Here is a 13612-nt window from a genome sequence, read left to right as displayed (position 1 = left end):
AGATCTGTTGTGAATATTTCCTTAAACACACCGAACCAGGAACAATTTCTGCTCGTTCTCACAGCACCACGCGCCCCCGTGCTTTGCATGAACCCCTGCGCTTTGCATGCCCTGCTGCGGCCGGGGCTGGAGGTACCTGGTACATGATGGAGGAAGGGGGTGGTTCGATGCATGGCTGCTGGTCGGGCAGGGGCAGCTCCTCCAGCAAGTCCACGTTGGACAGGGCGTCCTCTAGCGTGACGTGGGTGGTCATGGTTCTGGCTCTTCAGTTTCCACGCTAGATCCAAAGGAAAAGAGAGGGTGATAGACAGTCAGCAGCCAGAAGACTCAGTGGGAAAGCACCAAAGGATAAAACTGGAACCAGGACTAGCTTGCACCGCAGACGATATGATCCTGGTTCATCTTGTTTTCCTTTTCTTGTGTATTTAACCTATATCTCTGTGTCATCTCTCCTTCCATGACTCAATAACACAGCAGGAATGCAGAACAAGAGGAACACAGCCACCCACCCATGTCCTCCTTTACTTAACTCTATGCAAAACTGCTGGAGACACAAAACAGCTGGGGGCTGCAGTGCAGCTTAAGCAGCCTCAAGTGAAAGCTTGCACTCCAAAATGCAAAGTGGTGCTTTCCAAAATCTCTCTTGAAGCAGCGTGATTAGAAAAGCATGACCAGCGCTGACACTCACATGATCACCTTCCCACATACATGAGCAGAGCTGGAAACTGTAAACACCGAAGCGCATTTTCACAGGTGAACTGGAAAGAATTGGCTTCTGCACAGTCAGGCTCTGGCAGCTCAAGCAGCAAAAAAAAAAAAGAAGTTGCTGCTAAAAACAAAAATTTCCTTGCTTTAACCAGACACGCAGTGGCCCCTGCCCAGCCCCAGCCTGCCCTGCAGCTGCCACCGGCGGTGTCCTGAGACGGTGCCAGCTGCACACAAATAAAAAGCAAAGGGAAAGGGTTCTGAAAGAGCTCGCTGGTGATTACCCCGTGCCGAGCACCGACGCAGACAAGCTGAAACGCAGGATCAACCCCTCTGTCCCTGATCTCTTTTGCTCTTCACCTTGGCATGCGCAAGCACGGAGGGACGCTGCTGTCATCCGGGCTGAGCACTTGTATAACCACCGCCACCGGGCTCCCCCAGTTAATGCCTAATCCATGTGCAGGAGCCGTGGCTGACCTGGAGCCTGTCCTCTCGGAAAACACGCAGCTGTATTTAGATATTTGTAGAGAGAACTGGCTTTGAGAACTGACATGTTGTTCGATTAGCAGATCGCCCCTCCTTCGAGGAGCGCTTTTTTTACCAGTTGGAGCCTGTCTAGTTCCTAATGCGAGCCATCGGGTTTTATCACTTTAATCTGCAACACAGTAGAGCTCAACAGAGCTCAAAGTTCCCATCAAGACACTCGCGGATTTCAATACAGACACCCTGCAACCTTCACTTCTGCTCAGGCAAGCGGGCCGAGCTCCTCGACTGCCTTGTTATCGGGTATATTTTCCAATCCGTTCATCATCTCCTTGGCTTTTCTCTAAGCTTGATCCAATTCTGCAGCTTTGTTTGCCGAAGCACAGACATCGTAGCAGGACACAGGGCTCCAGCAACGCCTGCGCAAGTGCCAGATAGAAAAGTAACACCGTGTCCCTTCCTGCTCACCACCATATCCTTGGTCACAACAGCAGCTCCGCAGGCGCTCCCGTTCAGCTGATAATCTGCTACAATTCCCCTAGGTCCTTTTTTCGTGTTGTTGTTTTTAATTGAGTCACTGTTTCCCCGAATACAAGTTTGCTTTTCGTTTCCAGCGCTGGGAGCACGGAAGGACAATGGCTGCGGGATGGCCACAGACAGACACCCATGCACGCAGCGAGGAGCACGGCCAAGGGGGATGCGGGCAGCCTGCAGCCCTGGGGTGGCTTCATGTTGGTGAGAAGAGGGCCTGCTGTCTGCACACAGGAGCTGCAACAACATCTCTGAGCCTGGTAAAACCCACGTCACCTCCCCAAACGCCTCCCCAGGGCACCAGGCAGCCGAGGAACCGGCTTGGTTGTATTTGCAGCTTGAAGAACCATGAAATAAGTATCTGGAGAAAAGAATTCTCAAGCAGCCCCTTCCCTACTCGCTCAAATTTCTTTTTTCCCCCCTTCACCCCGTTTGGCCCCAGTTGCTGCCTGTAACAAGGTGCAGTAACTGCCCAAAGCAGCCGCTCTGTCCTGTTCTGAGCAGGAGATCTGGGTCCCAATTCAGTGTTGCAGACCTGTGGTGCTGGCCACGGCACGAACCTGCAAGAAGCCAACAGCCCCTGCCCCATGCGTCTGGCACTCAGCTGCAGGAAGGGAGGTACCACGTAGAAATAACGAACAGAAGAGGAAGCCTCGAGCACTGGCAAGCTATCAGCCCTGGCCACAGCCCACCCCGTGCTTTGCCACGGCTGAGCAGAGTGCAAGAACCGGGATCCAGGTGGAAAAACTGCCCAGACTTTGTGGGTTTACCAGATGAGTCCTCACTGCAACATCGCCGGGAGTGACGGGCACTCCCAGTTTCAATTCTATGTTTTCTTCAGCGCAGTGGCAGAAGCTAAGGAGACGAAGGGGAACAGTGAGGTCAGTCGGGACTTCCTCTGGGTCTCAGGCCCTTGGCAAGCCGTGGCAGAGGGCAGCCCTGCAGCTGGCAGCACACGATGGAGGGGACACTGGCCCAGGGCCGGCAGACCAGGATCCCCACCCCAGAGCATCCCCGGAGGAGCAGCCTCAAGCAATTCCCCATGGCACAGGCGCTGCCCTGCCGCATCCAACCTCACCCCCTCCATTCAGCGACCAAGAGACTCCAGCCCAGGGGACTACGGAGGTCCTGGGGGCACCCACCAAAAAGTCCTCGTTAAGCCTTACCCCCCAACCCCAGCAGAGCCGTGCCAGCTCTGCCTGCGGCTCACCGGCAGCGCTTCCTTCCTGTGCCAGCACACGTGGGGCTGCGGCCGCGCCGCCCGGGGTGGAGCACGGCGGCGTGCCCCAAACGGGGCTTTTCTGTTACCATAACGCATGGGCTGCGGGGTAAGGCTTTCCTTCTCACACAGGAAACATATCCTGCCCGCGTGGACTCTTGGGCTGCTACAAGTTGCCTCTCGAAACTATTTTCTTCTGCGTGTCCTGCCACTGATCAGAGGCTGATGCTCCTCCGGCAACATGAGTTTAGGCAGAACCGAACGTGAGCCTGGCAGGAGCCAGCCCCGCCCTGGTGAAACCCTGGGGAGCAGAGACATGGCCAAAGGGCTAATTACAGCTTCTGCTGATGAGCAGCGGTGCTGACGAGAGCTGCCCATACTTCCTGCCCATCCGCTGCAGAAACTTCTTCCTCCCGTTGCTGTGGTCCCCCTGGGGCAGGCGATGCTCGGTGCGCCCCGTCCCACCTGCCCAAAGTGCCAACCCCAGGCACGCCAGCCACACAGCATCCACAGGCACAGCCCCACCACTCTGTAGCTGAAATTAAGGTAAATCTGTCGTGAGAGCAGCCTAGAGAGCGTAGCAAGGCTTTGAGAAGGAGTGAGGACGGACATCCCTGATGCCTGAGCTCACAATCGCAGGCCAGGTCCTACCTTCCCTGCTGAAATGCTTGCCCAGAAGTGTCCGTGCAGTATCATCTTCTTCACAGCGAGAGGAACAAAGAAGCCTTTATTGTTAGAGCAGCTTGGGGGAACAAAGGAAGACTTCTGAAAGCAGGGCCATAATGAATATGTTGCATGCATGTGCGCTTTGCTTCGAAGCTGCGCAGCTGAGAGCGCTGGGGAAGTGGCACGGGCTGCTTCGGGTTTGCAGCTCACCTGCTCCTACAGCACGCATCCATGCTGGGGCTGCAGGAGCGACCAAGGGCAGGAAAGGAGGAAAGAAACAACAGGAATACTGGAGATTGGCAGTAACTCTGCGTCCTGCAAGCCTGGGGTGATACGAGCAGCAAAATGACTTTTGATGGGGAGATGGTGATATGGAGGAAAAGGGCAAACTTCTGGTCACCTCCAGGGGATTTGGGATTTGTCTCCAGCTCTGATGCCCAGCCCCTGGGTAACCTGGGAACGTCACGTAATTTATTTTTGCCCCTGTGATAATGCTTCCCCCCTTACTCCAAAAAAGCCTTTAACCCATGGTCAGGAAGCATACTGGCCCAAGTGCCCAGCTGACTGATGTCTCAGGCACACAGCAGGACATTTCTGGTACCCGTTGCCTCACAGCAAGAGGAGGGTAAACGCTGCTGGCCGACAACGTACTTTCAGTCAAGTAGAGTAACTTTGGGGTGTAAAAGGTTAGTTTTACCCTTGCCTAAAATTCACGAGATTAACATCCCCTGTGGTTTAGGATGCATGTCATCAAACCCTCCTTGCATGCTCTAAGAATCACTTGTAATTTCAACACCACGCCAGTCAGGAGCTTCTTTGCATAAGCAGATAAACACAGCCAGGATGAGCAAGGCTGGCAGAGCTGGGCTCCTGCCCTGCACAGACACAGGCGTTAATGACTGTGAAATCACCCTTCCCATCCAAAAAGGAAGCCAAAGTGCCCAGCTCCTGAAGCTGTTGGTCTGCATCTCCACTCTACGTTTCCAGCCATCCCATTAGGGCAGAGTTCCAGCCATCTATGCCAGCTCTGTCTCTCAGCAACATTTTATTTGGAATTTATTTCTTATAGAATAAATTGATCAAATTTTTCTGCTGCCAAAGAAAGAGGGTCAAGGCAGAAGGCTGGTATAGGAAGCTACATTTCCAATATAGTTGAGAAATTTAGAGCAAGTTTCCAGGCAAACTCCTTTGCTGACAGTCAAAGCACTTACTGAGAATTTAAACCATACATAAATGCACTGTTAATAGTTGGACAATTACTGATCTTCCAGAAATGATCATCCTCTTTTCATGCAAATACGATAACTGTTTGTTAATAAAGTTCTTATTATGATAGGATAGTCTGCTTTGCTAAAGAGACCCGGGTCAGAAAATGGAAGATTTTCCATATTCCTCGGGCTTCATGAATAGCAATTAGCTGTACAGAGAAAGGGAGAAAGGAATTATCCTTTGTAGGGAATTACCCTAGAATTACAGGGCTGTGACAGACACCAAAATAGCGGGCTGGCCACCCATCGCGGTGCCCAACCTCTGACAACTGTCACCGCGCCGAACACGAGCGCGCTCTCCTCTGGCTACCCGTGCGGGGCAGGCGGGGTGCCGGGGGTGCCACAGCCCGGCCTAATTCCGCAAAATCTTTGTGGTCTGAGCCTGGCGGCCTGAACCCCCCCTGGGGAAAGCGGCAGATGGCGAAGGGGGGCAAGCTGTGCCGCTGGCGGCCTCCTCGTAGGGCGCCCAACCGGCACCCTCTTCCTTCCCCAGCTCAGCCGGCAGAATAAGGCCCAGTAAGCACGGGGGGGGGTGGAGGGGGGATCCAGCATGTGCCTCTTTTTCCCCCCATCCCTACCCAGCCCCCCCAGCCCCCCCCAGGAGCCATCCCTTCCTCCCAGCGGGATGCGTTTCCAGCCTCCTCGCCTGGAAAGTTGCCTACAAAGGAACGCTCCCCGCTCACGGCCTCCGCCCGGGCGGAGGGGAATTTTGGGGACGGGGGACGTTCCCCCAGCTCCCACCGACCCCAAAACACGACCCTGGATAACCGTCAAGGCCCCCTGCCCGCCGCAGCCCCCCCCCGGCTCAGCATCCCCCCGCTCCCCTCCTCGCCCTGCGCACCATCTTCTCCCGGCGGGTGCTGACTGGGGACCCGCTGGGGACCCTCTGGGGACCCCCACCCTGACCCCCCCTAGGGCCAGCTCCCGCCCCTGGCCCCGCAGCCCCCCCTCCATCGCCTCTTCCCCCTCCTTTCCCCCCCCCCCCACCGGGGTGGGGGCAGCATCGCCGCCACCGGGCTGCGGGGAGCGCTGCCATCACCGCGGGGCCTGCAGCGCCCACCGGGCCGGGGGCTGCTCGGCGCTTTCCCCCCCCCCCCCCCATCCTAGAAGGGGCGAAGGGGATTTTTGTCATCCCCCCCCCCCACCTCCGGCGCCTTGCCCGTCAGGCCGGCGGGGGGGCTGCCTGCCGCAGGTAGCACGGAGCATTATGGGATACATCCTCGCACATCCCGGCCCGCCAGGGCCTCCCACCCTAAGGGGGGGGGCACCCCCATCGCGACACCCCCCCCCAAAAAAAATAAAAACCCCAAACCCATCCCGACCGGGGGCCGCGGAGCTGCATCCCCGCGCAGCCCCCGCGCAGCGCGGCGCTCCCACCCCCGCCCCGCTCACCTGGCGCTCGGAGTGAGGGGGGGGGGTGGACCAAAGGTGGGGGGGGGGGTCCTGGGGGATTAGGGAAGGGTAAGGGGCGAGGTGGGGGGGTGGGGGGGGGCGCAGCTCGCCGGGATGCTCCGCGCCGCCCGCACAAAGAGCAGGAAATGGCTGCAGCAAGTGCACTTCCGCGGCTCTCCGCCGGCCCCTCCGCACGGCGGCGGGGGGAGCCCCGGCCCCCGGCGAGGGAAGGGGCTGGAGCGGGGAGAGCGGCTCCTCCCCCCCGGGCTGCAAGGGGGGTGCGCGGGGGGAGCCCGGGGGGTGCGCGGGGGGAGCCCGGGGGGTGCGCTGGGGGTGCGCGGGGGATGCGCGGGGGTGCCCCGGGGGGTACCCGGGGGATGCGCGCCCCTCCGCTGGGGCAGGCAGCGCTAGGGAGGGGAAGGGGCTGCCGGGGGTCCCGGGGAGGCAGGGCCCCCTGGCTGGGTGCCGGGGTGCCGCCGCCCCGAGGTACCGCCCGGAGGTTTGAGCCGGGCTGGTGGTGAAAGGTTTGTGCTTAAAACGCACGCAGAGCCTTGGGGGGCTGGGGCGTGCAAGGGGTGGAAGGCAGGAGGCGATGCCTTTGCTCCGAGCTCCGAGCTTTTTCTGAGTCAGCACTGCATGCCAAAGAGCTTCCTTTTGGCGTTTTTGGCATCTGGCGTTTCTTCGGGGACAAGTTTCCAGTCCTTCTGCCCATGCTGCTTTGTAAGGCTTCGATACGGCTCTTCAGATGCAGCGTGAAATCCGAACTGGACCTCTTACAACCTGCAGAGCAGCAGCTCCTCGCCGTAACTGATGCAAACCCTGGATGGGGCCTTCATTCATTTTCTGTCAGCCCTCTCAGCTTCTGCTGCTGCTGCTGGTTGAAAGACATTGGTGGATAAGCAAGACTGCTGAAAGTCCAGGTTTATGTCTAGATACATTTCCTTGGTGGCCTTGGCAGTGTCCCTTCCCTAAGCATCAGCCTGTGCTACAAGCAGGTTGCCATCTGGCCCTTCCTGCGTTAGGGTGACCGCTACCGATCCCTTAGAGGCTGTGGCTCTGTTGTCCAGGCTAGCTTGGAGCTGAGCTTGCCGTGGAGCGCAGGCTCCCCACGGGGACGTGTCGGCTCCACGGGGAAGCTTGGCTGCCAGGTTTACACCTTAAATCTGCTGCTATCAGTTGAAAGAATGCAATGGGTGAAGGCACTGGGGTCTGCAAACCACGAAGCAGTACAGCAATCTTAGAATCAGTCTTTGTTTTAGCAGACAGGAGTATACCCGAACAAATCTGCATCTCTCTGTGTAGGCTCTTCTCATTCCCCTCTGTGGCATTTCTTCTATCTCACCTTTAACTGGAACATTTTGTAGCCATCATTCCTCTTTTTACTATTTATTGCTTGTCAGAAAAAATCAGTAAGTGGACATTATTATTGCAGATCTGGGAGATTTCACAGCTAATATTGCTCTGAGGCCGTGGGTGAAACAAGGTCAGTTCAAGAAACCTGTGGCAGTAAAAACTGCTGTGGACATTTTTTTTTTTTTTGTACAGTTTAACCTGCTCCTGTTATCAGCCAGGCTCAGGGTGATGGGAATTCAACAACTGTTGTGACACTATTTTAATTTTCTGCTCTGTGCTGCTGTCTTAGATTACAGAATAAGGGAACGAACTTTGCGTTTATCGTGCAGATCGCTGCAGGATGGGAGGACTGGCGGGGGGGGCAGGCCCACCAGCCTTGTGCCAGTGCTCACCATAGCAGCAGGCTGGGGACGTGCTGGGACAGAGCAGTGGGACCAGGACACGGCTTCCTAATACTTTCCAAGCCAGCACGTAACGTAACCCCAGAACACAGCCGTAGCTCCGGGAACAGAAGATATTGCAGAAAGCCAGAAGAAGCCTGTTTGCTTCTTGGTGGGGAGGATTTCATGAAAGGGCAGGGTGTGTGATTATGAAAGCATAAGGGTGTTTTTTTGCATTTTTGCTGACATATAGTGAAAGCCACAGTTGGGACAAAGTATTTTTATTATTTGTAAAAATATATATTGTGTACATAGAAATTCCTGCTAAAGAAGACCAAACGTAAGACATTACAATATTATTTTGTGCAATGCTCCCTAGCTAATAAATATTACATTTATTTCATCAAACATAAATATGGCCTCCAAAACATTTCTTAGAAGAGCAATACTGCTGCTACATAATAGCAACTTCCTCAGTCTTGACAGATCCCTGGTTGCTCCCTGGATGGAAAGGGCAGCAAGCCAGAAGCTGGGCTTTGTGAGCCTGTGGATACCCCTGCCGTGGGCTGGGTGTTTGTGTCCAGGGAAGAACCGTTTCAGAGCATCCTGCGGTTGTATGGCTCCTCTAAGTGGGGTGGGGGACAGAGTGGGGTTATGGCCAGCTGGCCTCAAACTTAGCTGTAGATGTACACTTCAACATGCGTAGGGCTACTGAAAATTTCGTTGTTTAAACACCAAAGTTAGCACCATGGGAATGTGACGGCAGGCTAATTCGGACTAAAAGGGTGAGAAGGACAATGAGGAATTTAGCTTAAATTCACTATAGGCAAGAAATCAAAATCTGTTTTGTATATGTTCATATTCCACATGTAGGTTCAGACTGCTGAGGGATTTTGGCAGCAGTCCTGACCTGAAGGTAGCACTCTGACCCTGGTTTGGATTGACAACCTCTGGTCTGAATGTTAGGATTCTCCTTGCTTGGGAGAGTCACTCTGGGTTATACTTGTAGAAGGAAAATAACATGGAAACAAAGCAAAGGGGGAAGATGCATAGGGCAGGAACCATGTCTTGCTTGTATCCATAAACCTGAAAAGATTCTGGCTCCTAAAAGCTACTCTAGAACCATTGGTCCTAAAAGTACCAAAAATTTAACTTCCTTCTATGAAGAAATAGTTTGACACAGGATATGTGAGATCATAGGATTACAGTATTTCCTTGTTCCATTTTTCTTGGCAAACATCTTTGATCTTGACTTCTGTAATGACATGAGAAATTGCTGCTGGAAGTTTGCACCTCAGACTTTTTGTAAACTGTTGTCACATAAGGTTTACCCATGTCCTAGCTTGCCCAAACACAGGAACATCCAAAATACATATTGAATATATGCACATAGCATCTGTGAGGCCTCTTGGCTTCCCTAGTTATTGTTAATGCTTAGCAGAAATCCTGATCTTACAAATTCTACAGGACACTAACACACATGCTTCTGTTTTGGAGGTTGGTTATGTCAAATCAGTGTCTGTCTTGCAGAGAAAAGGTAGACTTTAATTGAAGTACCCGCGCTGTCACCACATAATGTGGAACTCATCGAGAAGTACCCAGGCAGTCCGTTTGCATAAGCCTTTCTTTCTTTGATCAGTCCCTAGAGGATTCACCGGTTTGTTCAGAGAAGAGATGGAAAACTCTCTACTTGTGATGATTCAGTTGCTCTTTGAAGTGAGCGAAAACTTCTCATTATCGTTGGTGCACTGATCACACACTCTGCATGTTTCCTCCTCAGGGCTACCCTTCCAGCGCCCTCTGGCTCCTTCCCTCCGAACACACTGGTTCTGGAGGAGGTTCCTGTGCCTCTCACAGGCAGTCAGATCGTGGGATCCCGTCTTCTCCTGGGCTACAGACACCCAGCACTTTGCCCTGCTGAGTCCTCCGTACGTGGTTCAGAGAAATTGGTGGTCTCTTTTCTGATGTAGAAAGACTGAAGAAAAAATGAATACAAACTTTCAGCTTTGCCTTTTTTTCCCCATCGGAGAGTCCCGTTTTCCCACTCACTACACAAATTTGAGAGAATTTCAAGACTCTTCAGCACACTGCTTTTTTTTCTTCCTCCCTTACAAACTTGGGTGAACATGCAGACACCTCTTCAGCTTATGGGATACCACAGTCCTGTTTCTGTTAAGCCACAGTTTCAGAGAAGATCATGTAAAGGGAGAACAAAACCACCTTGAAATATCAGCATCAAAAATGCAGACACTAAATCCAGCTTGTTCCCTTGTGTCCCAGGTTTATTCCTGTTCACAGCTTTCAGGTCCAGCCCACTCTGAATTAGAGAGCCATGGAAATGTCTAAATGTTCCTCCTCAGCCAAAGATAGTTGTTTTTCGTTTTGTTTTGTTTTGATTTTTCTTCTTCCTCAGGGAAGACCTTAATTTGGGAGTTCACAGAACTGGAATAGCAATGCCAGATCTCTTACTTTTGAGGCTGTATCTTCATGAGAAATACACTTGCTGGATTGTGTGGCGCAGGAATCTGTGCTCAATTGCTGGTTCTGCTTGTAAGATGCAAACCACTTTCCTGGCCAGTCCATGGCCTGTGCCTGTGCTCTGGAAGACCTGAGGATATCTTGTCTGTCTGGAAGTACTGGCCTCTGCCCTCTCCTTCTCCCCAGGCATACGACAAGTGTCTATGGTGAGAGGATTCCTGTTAATGCTTGTGTGGGGAAAATCCAGCCATCTGCCCTCTCAGGACTCTCAGCTTCACTTAGCGGCCAGTGCCATGATTACAGATCACACTCAGAGATTTCACTCAGCTGATAGAGCAGAAGAGAAAAGGATGGGCGGTCTTCTTTCCTCTGAGCAGGGGAGAGAGAGGGAGAACATTAACGTCAGCTTGAGAGGAATGGTGAGGTTAGAAAGGAAAACTTTGTGACAAAACTGAGCTTTTACAGGAATAAAATCCATTCTTACAGAGAAAATGCCAATGGAAGAATGAGGTTCCTTCTGTGCAATGTTTCTTTTTCTACTAGCAGTGAATTTTCCCTAGAGGACACTAAGACCTTGTAATGGGTTGGCTGTCATTTTTACCGTCCGTATTAAAACTGAGCTTCACTGATACGTAGCTTTCTTAGGAAGCAAACTGCTGAATTAACTGAAGTGTGCTACATAGACTTCTCAGTTGAGTCAACACATTCTATAGAGATAGCAGCTTAAATAAAAACCAGAGTCCAGGGTTTAACTCAGATTGCTAACACAGATGAAAGCTAAAAAGTACCTCACGTCCAGGATTTGATCCTGTGTTAGCATGTGAGCATCTCCTAAACACTAATGGGGAGAGAGCTCTTGCTGGTGAGAACTAGGGCTCTCCCAGTGAAATACTAACCATGCTCCAGCAGTGGCTCATGACCTCATAAATAGCCTTGGAGGCCAGCTTGGGTTTGTAGAGCCGAAATCCTGCATTGATTTCTTCCACCACTTCTCCGTTGGTGCGGTTCTCATAGGGCATTTTACCTTCACTGAAGACCTCCCACATCAGCACTCCTAAACCAAACAAATGAGACCAGTCACAAAGAAGCAGGTAACATCTTCAGCAGGCCCACAGCCCCCTTCCACCTGCTCTTTGCAGGTCAGTGTTGGTGTCTGTTACTTGAAAAAGCATTCTCACCCAGATTCTGAGCATGCATCTGAAAAATCACGCCCTAACGCAGCTGTGGATGTGCAATCATGGTGGAATGTCACAGGACTGCAGCACGTATTTTCCCTTTCCCTAAACACTGAAATAATTTCCTATGATTACTGTTCAGAGCAGTGCAGAAACTCATGTTTTTCTAGTGTGGTGGAAGACAGACAGACAGACAAAATTGTGGTGGAATGCATTGCAGTTGGCCCTCGGATGAGAGAGGGTCAGCAGATGGAATGAATGCAAGTTACTTGTGTTATTATTAGGTTTAATTCCTTCATTCACCTAATATGACTGTCTTGGTAAACCATGTTCACACTGTGTAAGAAAACAGACAGATAGACAGATCTGAAATATAGTTGTGTAGCTCCCCAGTCAACTTTGCTAGGGAATGCCTGCTTTCCAGCTTCTAATTATTCAAATAGGAAGATGCAATGAGATTGCAGCTCCCCACCAGTGACACTGGCTCTGCTGAACACTAAGCCAAGCAGCTGTACTCCCCCAGGGTGCGGATTCTGGGCACTGGGAATTCCTCACACCCATTTTGTTCTCCTGAGCACAGCAGGACTTCAGGCCTGGCAGAAGAGGTGAACACACTGCAGTGGAGCAGAAAGCATCTCACAGTCATGAGACCATGGGATGAAACAGGAATCCTCTTGTGCAATGCCACTGGAGGGGCAGGTAAAAATGCCAGCAATGCGCAGCACTGGCGCCTGCAGATCTCACTAAGGAGGACTGACCGGTGCAAACAAAGCTCACAACTATTTCATTCAGCCCTGAAACTGGCGTGAGCCGTCTTCACCCAGCTTGGCTGGACTGTAAATCAAGCTGAGCACACTTTTTGGAGGCATCTGGCTCTTACAGTGGCCCTAAATGTACATTACCGCTCAGCAGTTTCTGATTTATGAAGCAGAAGAACGTCCTTACTGAGGCAGCATCTCTTCCCATGTCACTGCCACTTTGCTGTGAGGTGTCAGAGCTAGCTCCACTGGCAGTGTTGCCCCTTGTTATTATGTGGAAAGTGCTGACAGCCTCCTCCACATGCCAGGGGACACCAAAGAGGAATGGAAGCATCTCTGGGTTGGGTTCTCGAAGGAGCTGCGTGGGTCTGAGCACCCAGCTCTCACCACACTGCTCACAGCCCCCCCCCCCGGAAGGCACAGCCTCACCCAGCACGAACTGCACAGCAGAGCCCAGTAAAGGGAGAGGGAAGCACAGAATTCACGAGCACAGACTAGCAAAGGTTATAATCCTGCATTATTTACTGCGAGGCCCGGAGCTGAGTGGCACCCCATTGACTGTGTGCTGTGTGCCGCACACTGCACCACTTCATTCCGCACTGCCATTATTTGCATGTTAGCTGGAGATGGGCCAGATACATCACAGTGCCAGATCAACAGGCCAGGGAATAGCCTTTGTTATCTCCAGTGCCAATGATTTTGAGGAAAAAATATACAACAGCTTTCTTATCTATCAGGGTCCAGAAGGGAGACCAAAGAACAGATGCAAATCGTAAAACAATGCATCAGGGAGCAGGACATTAGGTGGGAAAATGTCAGCACTGAAATAATATTTTCAGATCAGCATAGAGCAAACGGAGTAAGCAAAACAAACTTTGTAAAGCAGAGGGTTTGAGTGAAGCTTGAGTGCCCAGGACTGACATGCAGAGAGATGGAGTCCCTAAATCTCTTTCCTTTCTCTTCCTCATAAGCCTTGTCAGTGACTCTCCAACATTTTCTTGGTCACTTATTCTATGACATCATGAAATAGAGATTGTTGTTTGCTATTATATGACATTGTACAGGTATAATACATAAAATTGGAAGTATCTGAGGTGTGTCAAAGTGTCTAGGCAGTTTACTATTCTTTCCTTTCACTTCACTGATTTGGGCTTGCTTTTCTAAGCTGCTTTTCAGGCAAAACACAATTGGGACTCAGAAGATG

At 52.1% G+C, this 13612-nt stretch overlaps 2 protein-coding genes across 6 annotated transcripts in view; both read right to left on the bottom strand.

Annotated features, from left to right (window-relative positions):
- CYFIP2 (cytoplasmic FMR1 interacting protein 2) overlaps positions 1–6482 on the bottom strand; it is a 53554-nt gene extending 47072 nt beyond the window's left edge. Inside the window, exons 1-2 of one of the 5 annotated variants that reach the window (XM_066977240.1) lie at positions 6265–6482; positions 137–277 (exon numbers count right to left, since the gene is read on the bottom strand). In XM_066977240.1, coding sequence (XP_066833341.1) covers positions 137–253 — 117 coding nt within the window. In that variant the 5' untranslated portion in view covers positions 254–277; positions 6265–6482. Of the gene's footprint in view, positions 1–136; positions 278–688; positions 919–989; positions 2846–6264 lie in introns of those variants that run through there. The other 4 variants (XM_048057144.2, XM_048057141.2, XM_066977241.1 and 1 more) reach the window with 4 other exon arrangements.
- A 1701-nt stretch (positions 6483–8183) lies between these two features.
- The window catches only part of ITK (IL2 inducible T cell kinase), a 30311-nt gene continuing 24882 nt past the window's right edge, over positions 8184–13612 (bottom strand). Inside the window, exons 16-17 of the mRNA XM_013176057.3 lie at positions 11372–11529; positions 8184–10844 (exon numbers count right to left, since the gene is read on the bottom strand). Of these exons, the coding sequence (XP_013031511.2) occupies positions 10773–10844; positions 11372–11529 (230 nt within the window). The 3' untranslated portion in view covers positions 8184–10772. The remainder of the gene's footprint in view (positions 10845–11371; positions 11530–13612) is intronic.

This window comes from Anser cygnoides, chromosome 14, assembly GCF_040182565.1.
Source record: "Anser cygnoides isolate HZ-2024a breed goose chromosome 14, Taihu_goose_T2T_genome, whole genome shotgun sequence".
NCBI lineage: Eukaryota > Metazoa > Chordata > Aves > Anseriformes > Anatidae > Anser > Anser cygnoides.
Note: the sequence above shows the minus strand (reverse complement) of the source record. Positions and strands in the feature narration are given on the sequence as shown.